Source organism: Notolabrus celidotus, chromosome 4 (genome assembly GCF_009762535.1).
Source record: "Notolabrus celidotus isolate fNotCel1 chromosome 4, fNotCel1.pri, whole genome shotgun sequence".
NCBI lineage: Eukaryota > Metazoa > Chordata > Actinopteri > Labriformes > Labridae > Notolabrus > Notolabrus celidotus.
Genome location: NC_048275.1, coordinates 37,752,140 through 37,772,090, shown reverse-complemented (window position 1 = coordinate 37,772,090; position 19,951 = coordinate 37,752,140). Strand labels below are relative to the sequence as shown.

The 19,951-nt window shown below is 40.6% G+C and overlaps 1 protein-coding gene across 1 annotated transcript in view; it reads right to left on the bottom strand.

The window, feature by feature from the left end:
* Positions 1-19,951, bottom strand: part of gbf1 (golgi brefeldin A resistant guanine nucleotide exchange factor 1) — a 130,193-nt gene that overhangs the window by 104,244 nt on the left and 5,998 nt on the right. Inside the window, 2 exon segments of the mRNA XM_034681656.1 lie at positions 8,293-8,359; positions 11,494-11,598. Of these exon segments, the coding sequence (XP_034537547.1) occupies positions 8,293-8,359; positions 11,494-11,589 (163 nt within the window). The 5' untranslated portion in view covers positions 11,590-11,598.

Genomic DNA, 19,951 nt, shown 5'->3' with positions numbered 1-19,951 from the left:
TCAGGTGGCAAGGAAGAGGAGGAGGGGAGGTGGGGGGTGAAAGGGGGTTAAAAGGCCGCAACAAGTTCCCAAGTGTTTGGGTTGTGACCCCTGGGAGGCCCTACAGTGCCAGCCTGACCACAGCTGGGGACTGAGACCACGCGCACTCAGACTTGACCTTGAAATAAGACTGTGTGGGGAGGCATGTGTGCATTCTGTGTTGATGACTGACATGACAGTAACTTGTGATGAATTAGTAAGGCATACATTAACACAGAGATTAGGCTGTGCAGAACTGAGGGTCAGATTCAAAGATCATGTATGACTCTACTGGTCAAAATGAGTATTACGCTTTATAACCAACAGATCAATCTTGGCGCCTAAAGGCCATCTTCTCATGACGATGCTCCGTGCACTGAATTATTTCAGTCCATTCAGCACTTCACAAGCAACCATGTTGTTGTGTTTATCTGAGGAGTCTCAGTTTCACAGTAATCAATGTGTTCCACAGAGGCTTCACTCTGGTTTCCTTCAGCGGTATGAACCTGAAACAGAATCTGATGTTCTTGTGATGTTCTTGTAATGAACGGGTCTTAAGTTTGCTGAAATAACAACATTATGACGCAGATTAGTCAAAAGTCAAACATCAAGCTATGTCAGGTCTGTCCTCAAGAGGAGAATAAACCTATGTCTACAATGTTTGATTGTTGAATGGAGATGGGATCCGTCATTTCTGATGCTGCGTTCCAGGAAGTCAGGAAATCTAAACGCTGATTGTCTTTAGTGACACAGCATCAAGCAGATTTGTGTCTCAGTGTAAATGTTTGATCTAGGAATGGTTGTTAGCTGCTGATGAATAAAAAAGTGTCAGATCACCACTGATGTGAGCGAGGATGTCTTTATGGTGGACTGTGTTCCCCCTGATTTTGCTCTCCATATGTACTGTTTTTACTGCATGTACCAAAGCCTGCTGATATGTGACTGGTCAATTGTCCTCAGACTTCAAAGATATGACAAACCCAGACCCCCGTGTTTAGATTATTGACTGTATACATAATGGACGTAGTATCCATGACGTCACCCATCAGTTTTGAAGCAAATCCTCGGCGAGAGCCATATTGGAAATGCTGAACTCAACCTGACTGCTGGCTAGCTAGTGTGAGGTAAAGAGGCGGGCCTTGAGCCTCCTCGCTAACTGCTAGAGAAATGAGCAATTCAGACCCAAGCTGTTTTTGAACCAGGCTGTAAACATGTTTATTTCTGCTGTAAAGATCGTCTCTTTGAATTGGTGTGTATGTGGTTTCTGGTGTTTCTGCAGCCAGCCTCTAGTGGATGCTTGATGAACTGCAGTTTATAGTACTTAAACATGGGCTTCATATTTTAAGACTGGAGGTTACCACTTGGTTTAGATCCTATATTAATTGTTCAAAATGTGTACATAGAGATTACAAATAGATAACAAAAAGTGTGCATAAAATAAATGTTACATATTCGTGGCTCCAGCTTAATGATTAAAAACATGATGTTTGCCATTATACTCTAATTCCACAGCAAATTAGCTCTGCATTCTTTGCTTTGGGGGAAACCAGGATAATTATGGTAAAGGTCAGCGGGGGAGTAATCAAATCATCCTCCGCAATGTTCATTCTGCAAATCCACTGCCATGCCCCCTGATATCTTCTTCTGGTGCTGTGCTGATGATTCGAGTCAATTAGAGGTGTGCTTGTGAATTTCGTTAGTGTTTGAAAGGAGAGGAGAAAGCTGTCAGTCAAAAGGCCACTCTGGCTTTGTATCTGGGGGGCTGCGAGGGGCTCTAAACCTGTATTTGTATGAATAAAAATGAAGGGATTTAGGAGCAGACTGTTTCTTCTGCAGACTTGTCAAAAATCTGACCTTCGCCGCAGCAGAGGGGGTTGATGGGAAGGGATGGACGGATGGAAGGAATTGAAGATTTGAGGAGCTGAGGCTCAGTGACTTTTGCATAAAAAAGGTGCAACTGAAAAAAAGAAAGCGTGCCAGGAAGAGAGGAAATAAAATGTATGTTAGAATAAAAGGCTGCTCTCTGTGCTCTTGTACTCTCTAAGGTATAGAAGGAATAAAATAAATCCACAGAATTATTCAACAAGAGATTGAGACAGATTTGTCCGTGTGATGGCAATCCTATATAGAAGAGAGCCCCTGTCAATGTCAGGTTAGAGACAAAGACTCAATCCAAGGCTCAAAACAACCCTTCAGATGTATCAACTAGAGAGACTATAATAATACCTTCAGTGTATCCTTCTTTTTATCATTCGTGATGGGACTTCACACCAAAATACAGAGGCAACTGTACTGTCAGGGCCAATTTGTCCCATCAGCTGGTTGTTTTTAATTCCAGTAGTACCCAGATTAGAAACAACACGGCTCACATTTCTATTAATGTCACAGCAAAGGCTACGGCTCTGTTTAGCCAACTGTTCACCAAATACCTCTGCCACAGGAATCACTGATAAGGGCTGAAAATGTTGAGACAATGGCCACAGTTTATTATTCTTCAAATGTCACCGTAGAGCTTTGTTTAATCTGAATACTTGCTTTGAAGAGTCTTTTGATGATGTGTGTTACACTCACTAGAGTTTATGTTAGGAGGTTAAACAGATCCTTATTCCAAATGTAATATATATATTTTATATTGCTAGTAAAACAAAAATCTCCTTAAAGAAACGGTAATATTCAAGATTCTTTGCGACTTTGAACGCCAACCTGTCTTTGAACACATCCTGATGTAACCCTATGGCTGTTCTTGACACCGTCTGATATACTACCTATGAATGTAGTATGTAGTACATACTGCATACTGTGTCTGAAGGTCGTCTGTAGTCTGATTGTTCTGGTGGATCTGGTCTGCAGGATGCTGGGTCAGGCGTCACTGGATTTCCAGCTTCAGAAAGCAGAAGTAAACAACGACCAAGCTGATAGAGAAACTGCTTCTTTAGCATCACTTATGATTTAACAAGTTAAGAAGGGGTTTATATGGAATTTAATCATTTTCACAGCACATAAAAACTGAGTTCCCCCGTCATATAGGGAAGAAAAAGCAGAACGTTAGCGCTGTGCATTGTGGGAAACAGTACGTGAGGGAGACTGGTCCACTGTAAACTGAGACATGTTCCTGAATCAGTAGACATACGGGTAGTTTTATCATACTGCAGATTTTGCTCTTGTTCACATACTACATACTCAATTTAGACCAAATCAGTACATACTGCTAGTATAGCAGGAGGTTTAGAAAACAGCCTCTGTCACCTCCATTTGTTAGCTTGCTAGCTTCTATCCTGCTGATTTCAACAATAGCACACTATTTTTGATTTTTGGGTCTCGCTCCAAAGTTTGGGTGAGAGACCTCAGCTGCTTTGAGCAGAAGAGGAGGAGGATGACTTCCCTACAGCAGCAGAAGGTAAAGATTTTTCGAGCTGAAGACAGTGAAAGGTTTTACATTCAGCCAAACTTCAGACCTCTTCACGTGTTCCTCACTGAACAGCAGACTCAGTCTTTGTACAGTTTAGTTTCTGTTAGCTGGGATTACATTATATTTAAAGCGCTAACAGATGTTTGTGCATCAGTGATTTGTTTTAACGGACATGGATCAACTCACAATATAACGTTACATCATGGGACCCAGGAGACTTCATTGCAGTTTGATAAGCTCAAAGGTTATTGATTTTCAGGCTTCTAAAGATCAAAGTCACAACGTTACTGCTGCAAATTAGTGCCATTTAAGGAAATGTGTTTGAACTCGTCATTAAAACATTTACTTGGACAGTAAAACTAGAAACATTAACATGCAGTCAAACTGCCAAAATCCAACAACCAACATTTCAGGGCTTTTAGAATAAGCAACAGATATTTACATAACCGATAAGGGATATGGCTGATCATTGAACTAGGTACTTAAAGACATTTGTTACTAGTTTTACGTTCTTTCTTTCTTGATCTTAATCTTAAAATATTTTATGTTTTCATGCTTATGTTTGTTTAATGTCAGATTTTAAATTGTTTATTTTCTGACAAGGTATGGTGTTATGGAATGAACCTGATATTGGATCTATTAGATGTTGGGCATACGGGCACCCTGCAGGGATTTCAAGAGGTCTGAGTCAGCTTCGGGCTGCAACTCAACACAGAAAAGATTCAATGTGTGAGTCTGAATCCTTGGGAAGTGTTTGCTGTATGTTTATGTTGATTGTTACTGTTCTGGTTTTTGTTTTTAACTCTGTAAAGCACGTATAATTGCTCTTGTATGAATGCTGCTTTATAAATAAACTTGCCTTGCCGTGGTCCTACCATTAACTTGACACAGTAAGAAGGAGATCAAGTCAAGAGAATCTAGACCGTACTATTTATTGAACAAATAAGCAGATATCTGCTCATGAAGATGGATCAAAAGCTGAAGAGTCGTCTAATGACAGCCAATGGGGTTTGGGACTGCACTTTGTCAAGACTTGGACTACAAACAGACTAAAACAGGAACACTTCCATTACCAGAATCGTGTCCCTCACCAGAAGGCTCTAAATGTATGTGCAGACATCTTTTTATAAAATTGAATCCGTCAAATATGCTCTGTCCAGAAGACAAAGGATTCTTTACCATGTTGTGAACCCTTGAATGTGCTTCAGGACTGGATTGATGTTTCAGCCAAAAAAAATCCCAGAGAAAGGAGTACGTGGGTTCCTCTCGTGGCTTATACTGTCGGATACATCTCATTGGTCATTAATCAATCATTATTCAACCTTTATTGGTCGGCTCCTTTCCCTCCACAAACAGTGTGATCTACTGGTTATATTTCAGCTCAGCACACCCCTCTCTTCTCTGCACACCAGCTCACATTTAAAGCCAGATGCTGGCCTCGGAGCTGTGGAAAGCACTCAATTATATGGGTCTAATGAGGTTAGGGATGGGGCATTAGATATCGGGCTGAATCCAAACCATCCCACTTAAATCAGAGGAAGACTCCTGCTTCCTGTGACAGATTCGCCTGGCTGACTGAGCAAGGTGCGGCATCAACATATGTTCCATGGTTGGTCCCAGCTTCTCCAACTGTGCCCTCATTGTTCAGGAGCAGAGAGAGGACCACATTTTCCAGGAGTCCGAGACGTTTTTTTTTTTCTTTCAGAGAAAGGAGACAACACTTCCTTTCCCAGAGCAATTTTTCTCTCTGCTTGACAAGACTCCCTGCTATATTTACCCAACTAAAATTGCAGATGATATACTTCCAGCTGCATTACTCTGCAGCTCCTTGGCACATGGTCCTGTCAATCACAGACAACAGAACAGAACCACCGGAGCAGTGAAACCCTGAGCCAGTCAGAGAGAGCAACAGGGAAAGATGGAAAGAAAGAAAGAGAGAGAACAGAGAGAACAGAGAGAGGGGGCTGGGAAACCTAATTCATATCTCCTCTGCTGGTTGGCTTTTGTTGTTAGAGCGAGCGGAGATACACACCAGAGTCTGTGGAATTACTGGGCTTTCATTAAGCAGACAGCTGGGCCGCTGCAAAGCCTCCGAGCAGCAGCAGAAGAGCCCACCCGCAAGATCTCCGACCAAAATACTGCTGTGTTTCTGAACCAGACACACAGCTAGAGATCTATTAGGTTGTTACTCTGCCTCCACAACAAAACAAATTGATCAGTCTGTCAAGCACAGAATTCAACTCTACTGTGGTTATCTGATCTCCATTCTGTCTCTCATCAGGGCATGGATGGAACATGTGAGAGGCTGGCTGCACAGGGGACTGGGGCTTAAAGATATTGACATGTCCGCCTCTCAAACATGGGCATGAATGTTTTACTCCATGCAAGTGTCCTGAAAGTGTTTCAGCTTTACGTCTGATTTCCATTCTGGTCAAAAACATTGATACGGTTCATACGGGGCAGAGGAGAAACTCTAAGGGAAAGGGTTTATAGGGAGAGGAAGAAAAGGAAAGAGGGGGGGGTTAACCAGTGTGGTGGATTCCTCCACAGCCAGCAGCGCCTGTCCATCTCACTGTGGCAGAGGCATTCCCTGGAGGAAGGCAGCAGCAGTGGGGGCTCAGGCCGTGGAGCTCCATGTGTTGCATCTTTCCCATTGCTGATGGCTTCTACGAGCGGAGCTGGAAGGCGGTGGGAGCTGCCAGGACTCTCATTGCAAAGGCATGACAACATGCAGGATTGTCCTCAGAGCCAGCTTGGGCTTCTCCCAGAGAGGGGGGGGGGGGCTGTCAGATTGTAACCTCTGCTGCATTTACACACACTTAGACTTACAGATAATCAATCACCACCATGAGTGACTGTGTGATTACACTGAGCAGAGTCCATGCTCATTATTAACCTTTGGCTTTACGTAGCCTTCTTTACATTGACGCTTCTAAAGCATCAGGCAGAGTCATACAGAATAAACAAATAGAAGAAATACAGCTTTATGAAAGTAGTCCTGTGTCATCATTTAATAAGGGTTTGTTTTAAAGGCACTGAGAGAAGGTGGATTGGAAGGGAGGACAATGCAGCACACTGCACCCCATGTTTTCATTCAGTACTCCTGGACTAGATGAGAAGTAGGTTTAGCTCTGATTAACACAAGCTGATGATGATGAGGACAGGGGCTGCATCCATCCATTGTGTCCATGTATAAGGAATCTGCTTGTTTACTTCTTACTGTATCAGCTCATGAGTTCATACCTTCATAGTTTTTTTATCTACTCAGTTTTATTGATATTTTTAGCCTTAATTTTATTTGCAACTCTTATCCCTTATTTTTTTAACTATTTATATTCTTAATATTAATCTGATGCTTTAACTTATTTTACACATATTTTATTGTTGTTGGTGTGCATTAGTTTCTGTTTTAAAATCCATTTTTGTTTTTTTAATATATCTTTATGCCATTATTCTATTTCTGCTCCTTTCTTGTTTCCAATGGCTGTAAAGCACCTCGGGTTGCATTTGATTTGTACTGAAGCGTACTACGTTCACATGAGAAAAAAAATCATGCACCGTTTTTCTGAATTAACGAGATAATTATCTCGGAATTACGAGAAAAGTTTTTGTAAATAAAAAAAAAAGAATCTGCTCACAGCAATGCTCCTCTGAAACTCTTGAGGGCAGTGTGGTCTCTCTGATAGCCGGTCGCCTGCTTCCGGCCCCGCTACGATCTCTGTTTCCTTTTCCACAGAGATTCAGAGCGTGTTCTGTTAATCTACAGCTGATACATGTTGCTGTTTATCATACAGACATGATTACATGAAGAATAGAGAGGAGGAGATGAAATACACGGACGATGAGCTGGGATCCCGGAAGTGCTGTAAATGCAGGAAATACAATGCTGCCAAGCGGACCAATCACAGGGCTTGTGGTCCGTGTCGATTCTACATGTAGTTACATTTTGGAGGAGGTGACCGTCAGCTACGTGCGTAGGCCTCTGCGTAGGTACGGGAGCTACGCGAACCCCCGGTGTAGGCTATGCCGTTGATTTGACGCAGTATATATTTATATATATATATATATTTGGGAAGGGAAGGGTCGCTGGTTCGAGTCCCAGTATGGACGAAGTTTGGCCAGTGGACTGGTGGCTGGAGAGGTGCTGGTTCACTTGCCTGGGCACTGCCGAGGTGCCCTTGAGCAAGGCCCCGAACCCCCAACTGCTCTGGGTGTGCTGGTTGACGGCAGTATCCTCACTCTGACATCTCTGTCACATCTGTTCACTGCATGTGTGCATTTGTATGTATATACCAAAAAAACTGTATGTGTAGCATGTCCAAAAAAATAGCATGATTGAAAAAATTGAATTTCCCCCCTGGGGATCAATAAAGTACCTTTCTTCTTTCTTCTAAACCAGCCTTTACAGTCACTGCTGAGAGCTGCACATACAAAACAGCAACCAGGAAGTGACAGGTAAAAAAAAATAAAAAATACAACACCATCCTAAAGTATTAAAACTTTATAAGTCGAGGACCATTTCACCGTCAACTCAGAAAAGAAAAGAGCGTCCTACAAAATGTGGAAACGCTTTGTAGCATGTCTGTGATCTTTTCAACATCATCTGTGACATTTAACTGAACGGTCCAAAGTCAGTGTGATCTTTCTCTCATTTACATTTCAGTCCCTCACTTTCAAATGGATTTCTAGTATTTCTTAAGAGGAAACTCCTGAGCATACCAGAGTAAATATCCTCATACAGCAGTGATAAGAGAAGTAGCGTACTTTATGAATCGCTGTCCTAACTCTTTGTGCTAAAACCAGACAAAGAAAGAAGAGATGTGTGTGTTGGATTCTGTTTCCTTCATCAGCACAGCCTCACATACCTTTGATGTTGTTGAGTATTTCCTTGAGGTGGCCAAAGCTGTTCAGTAAAGGGTCCTGCTCTTCATCCTGGGTAAAGAAATAAACACGATAAGGAGACATGTTGGGAGCAGACAGAGACATCATTGGAAACTTAGCATTATAAAATGATCTGTTTTTTAAGTGGGTGTTTCTCTCTGTGTCGTACTAAGTATTTCTTATTCCTCTTGTTTAAACCATAGACTGTTTCAAAAACCAACAGGTGACATCATGGATACTACGTCCATGTATTACAGTTTTGAAGCCTATTGAGAGTATTGGAAATGCTGACTCAACCTAGCTTTCAGTCAAACCTGACAGGCACAGTATGTGGTTTCCTGTGTTTCTGCAGCCAGCCTCTAGTGGACGCTCGAGGAACTGCAGTTTTTCGTACTTCTATATCGGCTTCATATTTTGAGACCGGAGGATGCTGCTTGGTTTCAACTAGTGTATATAAAACTACAAAAGAACCGCCTCTGCCAAACTAAGTCCTGCCTCCATCCCACCGTCAGTGCCGTTTCACAAAGACAGCATTTGGTGAATTTATCATTTCTAACTGCAGTTACACCAACGTTGTGGCATAATCACTCTGTGAGGGATGTAAGGATATATTGCAAGACGGTAAAATATCAATACAAATAAGGGTGGATTAATATCGATTCAACAAAATTTGTATCTGGATATATTTTTAAACCATAGAAGGCGCTATCTGTATTATACTCCACTTGTTCAACATCATGAAGTCTCTTGCGCTGCTCTCTCATGTTCACAGCATGTTTCAGAATCAGCTGACTGAAGGTGTTGCTCACAGTGGAGACACTCAGCTGGGGGCTACAGCTGAGTGACAGGTCTCCACGAGAGCTTTGTTTCTCCTCCGCCGGACTGATTCTGACCCGGTTTCGCTCCCGGCTGACACCTGACCACGTTAAAATGTTTATTTTTTTCAATAAGAAGGAGAATACTGGACACTGTGAGTCCAAAATCTGATCCTGTTCAGTTGTCCTGTTGCAGTAAATCCACATGTTGTAGTCTGAGTCTTCACTCTGTGACCATGAGTCCACAGAGATTATATTTGAGCCTGCTCCTCATGTTGATATTCAGCGTGTTAACATTTTGAACACCTCAATATGATCTGTAGCTGTTTAATACTGTCAGTAATATACACTGTATAGTGAAGGAACATTTGATTTAGGGGAAAAAAAACACATTTGTCATTATTTTTGACATGGAAAACATTCACGTTTTTTAATGATTAAACGATAATTGATCGTTAACATTTCCAAAGATCGATCAAAGAATATACTTGAAATGTACATCCCTCATTTAAAGAGATTGACCTTATTTGTTTTAATATTTAATACTTTCATTTGGGAATTGTTCACTTTCCATTTCTCTATAATTGTTCACTGAAATTTTCCAACAAGGTATTTTTGTACAGTGATTTTAGTTTTTTTGCAGGGTGCTGAAAAAAAGTGTGCAGTGGTTTTATTTGAGTTACAACACACCTTAAACACGAAAAACTTTGTTTACAAAGAAATATAAGAGAACAAATATATACCCCAACTGTCCATATCTGAGAACTGAAATAAAATAATAGTTATTTAAATTTTGAGTTCAATCCAGTTTTCTTGAAAATCGTTAGAGAATCGTGAGTGAATCGTATCGTGAAACAAAAATCGTGATTCCAATAGAATCGTGGGTTGAGTGTATCGTTACATCGCTACAGCCTGTACTAACAGTGAACCAGAATAGGGATTGGCATTTCAAGCCAAAAAACTATTTGATAATCCTTGGCATCTATTCAATGATTATTCGAATAATCTCTGTCGCTAATGTTTTCTTCTTCTTTTGCTATTTCATGCAGTTAGCATTCCTCTTCATCTGTAGCTTAATGCGTTTAACAAACAGCTTTAAGATGCTCTATAGCCACCGTCTGGAGGGAATACCGTATTAAAACCAGGCACCAGTAAAAACAATGACAGATTTTACTTTTAAAATCCAAAAATATTTGCAGCAACCCTCCGATTTTTCTAAGTGAACGAATATTCAAATATTCAAAAATCACTGACCATCCCTATACCAGAACAGACTGTTGCCAAAACAGCCACTCACTACACAGTGAGTGGCTGTTTTGGCAACAGGTGAGGATGACCATACCATACCCCAGAAGAAAACAGACTCTGTGAGGTGTGTGATTTGAATGAAGTGGAAACAGAGTCCCTTTTTATTTTGTATTGTACAAATTATGATGACCTCAGAGAATTATGTTTCAACAAATTTCCTGTAAAAAGCCTGAAATATTGACGTGGAGAGATGTACAAAAACTTAATTGGTTGTTTAATTCTGACGTGTTTAAACTTGCTAATTTTGTATCAAAAGCCTGGATAAGAAGACAAGATAGTCTTTTTAAGTAGTGTACATTTTTATTTGTATTATTTTCTTTTATGCTGTTATAATTTTCTCCCTCAGTTTCCTTACAAGGAATGATCATGCTGTGCGCTCTGACCTTGAACTGTATGAATTCATGGTGTCTTGTAAGCCCATGCGGGCTGGGCATATGATTGTATGCATGACACAATAATCAAATCAAAACATTAAAACATCCAAAAATTAAAACATATGCAGACCTCTGAGTTCAACCCACAGAGGGATCCTTAATACCATACATCAGTCTTTGTTTGTCTCTGCAGAGACAATGACATGAGAACCGTCCTTTCTCTGATTCATCATTTATTACAGTTCCTAAAATACTGTGTTTGTAAAAAGTGTTTGGTTGAGCCAGTGTGGTTGGTACGCATGCCTGTGTGTGCACAGAGGGAAAGTAAAGTACGACCACACCTCATTTTGGTATAACATGAATTAACCAGGTTTCTACCTTTTGATGTCACCACTGAGTCTTTGCAGTGTTGTTGCTGTTTGGTTCATTTATAAAGCCTGTTTCCAAAAAGTAACTGCATAACAATGACTTTAGACCACTGTTGTAATACGATGTACTCACACAGATGTATCATCATACTTAAAGATATTAATTTCACAGTGAATCTTTAAGTTAACATTGATCTTCCAACATGTAAGAGCATGACAGACTCCATCAGTGTTTTAGAATGACCTCCCACCTGTCAGTTTTTCAGTAAACCTAACCCTCACTTGGTTAATCTGTTGATATTCATGTTGTTAAGACTCACCAGGGGTGTGTGGGTATTCCATCTGGAGTTCCTCTTGATTGCCCCAACAACAGTACCGATTTCACCCTGGACGATGTAGATGTTCTTGTCCACCATGCTGCTGCTCTGTGAAAGAAACAGAAGAGAGGATTATCAGAACTTTGTGATAAATTCAAATCATTGTATAGAACTGCAGTGATTCACAGCTCTTCTGTCAAGACAACATAGCTATGGTAGAGAATAGTGCTGCACAATATATCGAAAAGTCACTGTCATCGCGATATCAACATGGGCGATATACATGTTGCAACAGACTGCTTGAACTGCGATAAATTGTACTCCATGTGCCATGCATTCACCCTCTGCATGACAATGTATTTGGCCAATCAGATGGAGCCCTACTGGCCTATATGTCCGCCCCCTACGCCCACGACGATAAATGTTCGTCAATGACTCATTTTTTCATGACGAAAACGAGACTATGACGAGCTAAAGTGAAGACGAGACGATGCCGAGACGATGCCAAGATGACAACGAGACGATGACATAAGTGACGGACCATCGGACATTAAGAATCCATGTTTCCCCCGCTGTGCGTCTAATCTTTAGAAATAAAAGTGATGACTTCCTGTGACAGGCTGAGTTATTATCTGAAGGGCTCAGTGTTAGCTTGGTCTCTACCTGCAGCAGGTGTGCTTTATGAACCAGCTCTCCTCACCTCCATGCATCTGTCTCATCTTCATTGAGGATTTTTACCTAAGACACAACCGGGGGACGTCTGTTTAATATTTGATGTTTGACTTTTTTGCCGCCCTCACCGTAAAAAGCTCTGCGTCTACAGCTTGATTTAATCCAGTTTGGTGAAACATCAGACACATTTAATAAGTTTGGATCAACTCCTAGTCATCAAAGATGCAGATTCATTTCAGAGTGCCTTGAGCTGACTGTCTGTCCAGTGCGCCTGTCACTGCAGGTACATTCAGGGACTGTAAGGACCCTAACCCTTTCATGGCATTTTTCTGTGAGTCAAGAGAACAAAATACAGTCAGTGGTCACATCAAGAATGTTTTCTTTTTACTTTTTTGTAGGGACAGGCTGAATTATTTCACTTAAGATATTACCCAAGCAAAAGTGTAAAGGAGTGAAATGTTGATGATTTGAACACTTTGTATAACCCTGATACTGATATCTGATCCACTACATGAATGTTTAGGCAAAAATCAAAGACTAGAATGTGACTAAAACTAGACTCAAACTATAAAGGGCTGAAAAGACTAAAATGTGTCTCAGACTAACAGGCATTTTCCTATAAAGACTAAGACTTAATCTAAAATAGCTGCCAAAATGAACACTAGTCCAAACTGAGTCAAATTGGCTCCAAAAAAGTTTTGTACTCCACTCCAACACCTCATCCCCCTAATACCTCATACCCTTGGTGGGAAGAGAAAATATTAGACAATTGCAATGACAGACATTGCAGTTGGGTTGAAATGATGTTTAAATTCATTTAAAATTTAAAATTATTGAACTTATTTTCAGATTTGTATTTATTTACTTCAACAATCCAGCTGCAAGGGACATTTTTGTTTGGAGAAGCAGCACATTTTTAAAGGGGGGCATTGAGATGTTCTGCTAATTTGATCAAGAAACTGTACAGCCATGCAACTAAGTTGGTTAATTGTTAATATAGCAGCTGGAGCCAGGTGGAAGTTCTTCGCAGCAAATCCAAAGCAGAACTACATTAACATTGTATACTTAAGCATCTGTTTATTTATCGCAAGTCATATCGTCATGGCAATATTCAACAACGTTATCCCAAATATTGTGCAGCCCTAGTAGAGAATGATTCATCCCAGGTTAATGTTATTAAAGCTGACACAGCAGGAGACAGACGAGTAGAACTTGTTCAGTTTTTTCAGATATGTTATGAGTAGTTTTCATCGTTGTTGTTCTTCCTCTTCATGAAACAGATCCCCTCCCTCTCTGTTCAAACTGAAACATTAAAACTCTTCCTGCTCCCTACAAGCCAAAGGTGTATGAAAGTCTACTATCAGTCAGCGTGGTGGTGACGACATTTTGTCCTTGTCTCCTCAGCTCCTCCGTCAGTGGTGCTGACAGGACGGCTGTGACACCGACGCAGTGACAGAGGTCACAGGCGGTCTGGATGAAATGGCTTGATGCTCCGCAGGCATTTACACGCCTTTGATATCTCATGGTGTGAATTTTAGGTAAAGCAACACTGCACACCATGACACTCAAGGGGAAACATCTACCTGAGTGAGTATTGTTTGCATATGACTGCATCAGTGGAGCTTGGATGTTTAAGAGAAAGGTTTATTTACAGCCAAAACATCATGATGACGCTGATGTTGTAAAAGCTTGTGCAAACACAGAGGTGTGTGTGTGTGCATGTGCGTGTGTGCGTGTGTGCGTGTGTGCGTGTGTGTGTGTGTGTGTGTCATGAAACTGTCTAAAGTGAGAATTATTTGTTTAAAGGATTAAAGCTGGGGTTGGTAGTCAGATTTAGATACATTTTGTCTTATACTGGTTAAAATGATCTTTATGTCCTGATTAGGGATGTACAGTCATGGCCAAAAGTTTTGAGAATGACACAAATATTACATCTTCACAAAGTCTGCTGCTTCAGGGTTTTTAGGTGTTTTTGTCAGATGTTTCTATGGTATAATGAAATACAATTAGAAGCATTTCATAAGTATCAAAAGCTTTTATTGAGAATTACACAGAATTCATGCAATAAGTCAATATTTGCAGTGTTGACCCTTCTTTTTCAAGACCTCTGCAATTCTCCCTGGCATGCTGTCAATCAACTTCTGGACCAAATCCTGACTGATGGCAGTCCATTCTTGCATAATCAATGCTTTGTGGGTTTTTGATTGTCCACCTGCCTCTTGAGGATTGACCACAAGTTCTCAATGGGATTAAGATCTGGGGAGTTTCCTGGCCAAGGGCCCAAAATCTTAATGATTTGTTCCCCGAGCCATTTTGTTATGACTTTTGCTTTATGGCAAGGTGCTCCATCATGCTGGAAAAGGCATTCTTCATCACCAAACTGCCCTTGGATGGTTGGGAGAAGTTGCTCTCGGAGGACGTTCTGGGTACCATTCTTTATTCATAGCTGTGTTTTTAGGCAAGTTTGTGAGAGAGCCCACTCCCTTGACCGAAAAGCAACCCCACACATGAATGGTCTCAGGATGCTTCACTGTTGGCAAGAGACAGGACTGATGGTAGCGCTCACCTTGTCTTCTCCGAACAAGCCTTCCTCCAGATGCCCCAAACAATCGGAAAGGGGATTCATCAGAGAAAATGACTTTACCCCAGTCCTCAGCAGTCCAGTCCCTGTACCTTCTGCAGAATATCAGTCTGTCCCTGATGTTTTTACTGGAGAGAAGTGGCTTCTTTGCTGCCCTCCTTGACACCAGGCCTTCCTCCAAAAGTCTTCGCCTCACTGTGCGTGCAGATGCACTCACACCTGCCTGCTGCCATTCCTGGGCAAGCTCTGCACTAGTGGTGGCCCGATCCCGCAGCTGTAACACCTTCAGGAGACGGTCCTGGCGCTTGCTGGACTTTCTTGGGCGCCCTGGAGCCTGTTTGGCAACAATTGAACCTCTCTCCTTGAAGTTCTTGATAATTCGATAGACGGTTGACTGAGGTGCAATCTTACTGGCTGCTATAAACTTCCCTGTTAGGCCCTTTTTGTGCAATGCAATGATGGCTGCACGTGTTTCCTTGCAGGTAACCATGGCTAACAGATGAGGAACAATGGTGTCATGCACCATCTTCCTTTTAAAGTGTCCAGTCACTCAATCATGACAGATTGATCGCCAGCCTTGTCCTCATCAACACCCACACCTGTGTTAATGTGTGTGACACCTGTGTGTCATTGAAATGATGTTAGCTGGTCCTTTTGTGGCAGGGCTGAAATGCAGTGGAAATGTGTTTTTGGTGATAAAGTTCATTTTCAAGGCAAAGAGGGACTTTGCAATTAATTGCAGTTGAGCTGATCACTCCTCATAACATTCTGGAGTATATGCAAATTGCCATTATAAAAACTGAAACAGCAGACTTTGTGAAAATTTATAGTTGTCATTCCCAAAACTTTTGGCCATGACTGTACATTTTAAGTATTTTCCATGATCGATTTTTTGTTAATGTTAACAATCAATTATTGATTAATGAATAAAAAAATTATTAAAATTATTCTTATGTGAAAAACAAGGCCAAATATGTTTTTTTTCCACCAAAATTATATTTTCTACAGCAACAAAATGCATCTAACCGACAGTATTGAATACGGGTACATGTTTAACAGGCTGGATATCACAGCCAGACTCTTAAAAATATTCTCCGCCGATATAGTCTTATAATGTGAAGGCTCATAATACTCACAGATACGTACTTCAGACTCATAGAGTCCAGTTTTCAGTCTATTCGTTCTTATTGAGAAAAATCAACTTGTGTACGTGGTAGGGCTGGACGATTTTGGAAAATGTGATTGCGATTTAATATGCAATTATTCTTGTATGTATGTATGTATGTATGTATGTATGTATGTATGTATATGTATGTATATGTATGTATATGTATGTATGTATGTATGTATGTATGTATGTATGTATGTATGTATCTAGATATATATGGATGTATATTTGTTTTTTTATACTTATTGCTCTTTTATATTTTTCAATTATTTATTTTTTGATATTCACGTACTCATTGTATTATAATTTCACTATTCTTTATTTTCCTGTTTGAGTACTTAACAATATTTTATTTTAAGTTACTATCACATATGATTGGCTTCTTTTTTTCTTCTCTTTTTTATTCATTTACTTAAAGTGTTTCTTATAAAAACGTCACTTCCCTTCATTGTTTGCATTGATCTTTTTTTGTAATGTGTCAAAATCTAAATAAAAAGATCTTTGAAAAAAAATAATAATAATAATAATATGCGATTATTCTTTCAAGGTCCTCTTCTCGTGTATTTTTCAACAAACACAAGCAATAAATCAATCTGTATTATAATAAACAATATCAGATGTATTATACACAAACTGTTCTTTCTCATAAATTTATGTTAAGATAAAGAAAAATGAAGCATGAATTAATATGAAAGACAGTTTATTTATCTACTTGAATTACAGTTGTAAACTTACTAAATACTTCGACTTGCAGTCTTGTAAGACGACTGCAACTCTCTACTGGCAGGCCTCCCTGCATGCACAGTCAAACCTCTGCAAATGATCCAGAACGCAGCAGCACGTCTGGTCTTCATCCAGCCTAAGACAGCTCATGTCACTCCCCTGCTCATCTCACTACACTGGCTTCCAGTTGCAGCTCGCATCAGATACAAAACTCTAATCATCACTTACAAAGCAATCACCAAAACCGCTCCAGTTTACCTGGAACCCCTCATCCAGGTCTACTGCTCTTCTCGCCCGCTACGCTCAGCCTCTGAAAAGCGCCTAGTGCTTCCAGCACACAAGGCCCCAAAATCAAAATTACTAGCTGGACTCTTCTCTTCTGTTGCCCCTAAATGGTGGAATGAATTGTCCAACTCCATTCGATCTGCAGAGTTCCTCTCTACTTTCAAAAGACAGCTAAAGACCCAGCTCTTTAGGAAGCACTATGCACTTAGCTAGACTGTTCTCCACTGTTGTCCCCAGTGGCAGATCATGTCTTCCAGCTACAGTTGACTCACACTGTCCTGCTCTACTCTGGGAATCTGTGTTCAGGTCTTGAGTGACCCAGCACTTGGTACTTTGATCATTATTGTGGTGAGGTTAATTGTTGATGATGATAATGGAATGTCTTAAATTGTTTGGTTGCTTCATTGTAGATGTTCATTATTTTGAAAAGAAAAAAAAAAAAAAAAAAAAGTTCCTTATTTACTTTTGTGCATTGCCTTTACACTGCTTGGCAGTACCTGCACCCAAATGGACTTGAAGCACTTTGTTACTCTTACTGATCTTGTTTCCTCTTGTCTAGATCTTTGATTGTGTTGTTCTTGTTCTCGTATGTACGTCGCTTTGGATAAAAGCGTCTGCTAAATGACATTGTAACATTGTAACATTGTACTTTAATTCTCTAAGCCTTGTTTACTGTATTACACGCCATTACACAATGTTATCAATGAAAAAAGATTGACCTATAAAACTAATTAGAAGCTGGTAGGTTTAGAAATCCACAGTTATCAGTGACAGCTGGACGTAAAAGTAAATGCTTTGATGGAATATATCGTGATATATATCGTTATCGCAAGTTATCTTGAAATATCCCGATATAATTTGAGGCCATATCGCCCAGCCCTATATGATACATCCAAAAATATCCACCATGAAACATAACAACGCAGCAGAAAATAGACATTCAGTCAAACTTGAACTCTCTAGAACCGACCTGCAGATTTCCATGTGCCCCTTGACAATGTCTGAAACCAATATGGAAAACCAAACAGAATCAAAATGACTTCCTGATCATATTTGACGAGCAGTATACCCCAAAATGGCTAGATTAACCTTCTTCCTCGTGTCATGAAAGCTGCGCCGGATTAAACTCTTACTTTACAGGAAGATTTATGAGAGGAGGGACTGCAGGGCTAAGAGAGGCCATCCCTTTAAATTCATGGTAAGCAGACTACCCCGTATAATAGAGGGTGAGGGTTTGAGAGGCAGAGGTGGGGATGTATGAACAGAGGGCCGGCTTGTAGCTGTTACAGGATTTCACATTTTAAAGCACTTATCTGGTGTAATGCAGGCGGGTCTGAAGATGATATATTTCTTGTTTATAGTTCACCTGCACAGTGTACACAGCAGGTACAGCACACACCTGAACAGCTCTGTGTTTACAGACACTGCCCACTGGAATGAGAACATCTGAAACACATTATTGAAGTGACTTAAACAGAAATGTGAGATCCATTTTCTATTATTTTAGACGTGTATTTAACAACTTTGACTCGTAGTCTCTATGGGTTTAGTGATGAAACATGAACGAGGTGGTATTGAAGTATACGCTCCACATGGACAGGTCTGACAGCCCGTCTAACAGCCTGTCACACAGCACATACAACAGGGACAAAGGACAGTCAATCTGAGGGGTTGAGCTTTAACATGTTAAAGTACCCGCCCATATTTCCATTGCAGAGCGTCATTTAAAGCTACAGTGTTCTGAATTGTGTGATACAAGGCTGTCACCATAACACAGACACTCTCCCTTTCTCACTCACTGTCTCTTACACACACACACACACACTAGATAGTAGGGATGGGCATTTCAAGCCAAAATACGATTCGGTAATCACTGGCATTTATTCAGCGATTATTCGACACCTGTCCCGTTAACGATCCATTTATGTGGCGGTCGTGTTAACCAGAACTGGGACGAGGTGCTGCTAGTAGCGGGCACTGTCTCGATCTTTATGTCGGTGTTTCTGTGACGCAGCTCGGTGTGTGTGTTTACATTTCACACAGTCTCTGGAAATACATTGTTGTTGGCAGCAGTTTTGTATTGATCCTCTTTTAAAAAGCGCACGTGGAGACCTGACGCACAGCCGCAGCCGCCAGCTGAGCATCTCCGCTGTGCGCAACACCTTTAACAGCTGATTCACATCCAAACATGCTTTAAACTTAAAACAACTCCCTGATAGATGAGTGTAATATGAGAACACATGATGTTTGTTCCACGTGACGGAAAATTGATAACAAAAATGTGTGTTTCGAGTAATTTCTTAACAATCAATTAATCGATAATCGATTAATTGTGGTCATCCCTAGTTTAGAGTCAGCTAAATCAGCATGGCTGTGATGAAGACACAAAACAGCCTAAAGCTAATAAACCAAAATAAATAAAGTTTGATTCTGTTTGTGAGGAGCAAAGAGCAGATCAGAGTTTTGTGAAGAAGTTGAAATATTCATCTTCAACATATTACTCCCACGGCTTTTCCTATCACTGCTATGCAGATGATACACAGCTTTTCCTATCTTTCCCACCTGACGACACAACTGTCTCAGCCCGGATCTCATCCTGCCTTGCTGACATTTCTAAGTGGATGAGGGAACGTCACCCACAGCTCAACCTGTCCAAGACTGAGCTTATTATCATTCCAGCCAGTCCCACTATGGACCCACAGATCCAGTTTGGATCACAAAACCTCATGCCCACTAAGTCTGCCCGAAATCTGGGTCCCATTTCACACAGTCTCTGGAAATACATGTGTAGTATGTGAGATTCAGAAACCGAGAAAATCACTGCAACTGTCGCAAATGTTTTCTTCTTCTTCTTCTGTTATTTAATGCGGTTAGCAAACAGCTTTAAGACGCTCTGTAGCCACTAGGGATGTAAACAATTAATCGATTATCGATGAATTGATTGTTAAGAAATTACTCTGAACATGCATTTTTGTTTTCAATTTTCCGTCACGTGGAACAAACATCATGTGGTCTCATATCACACTCAGCTA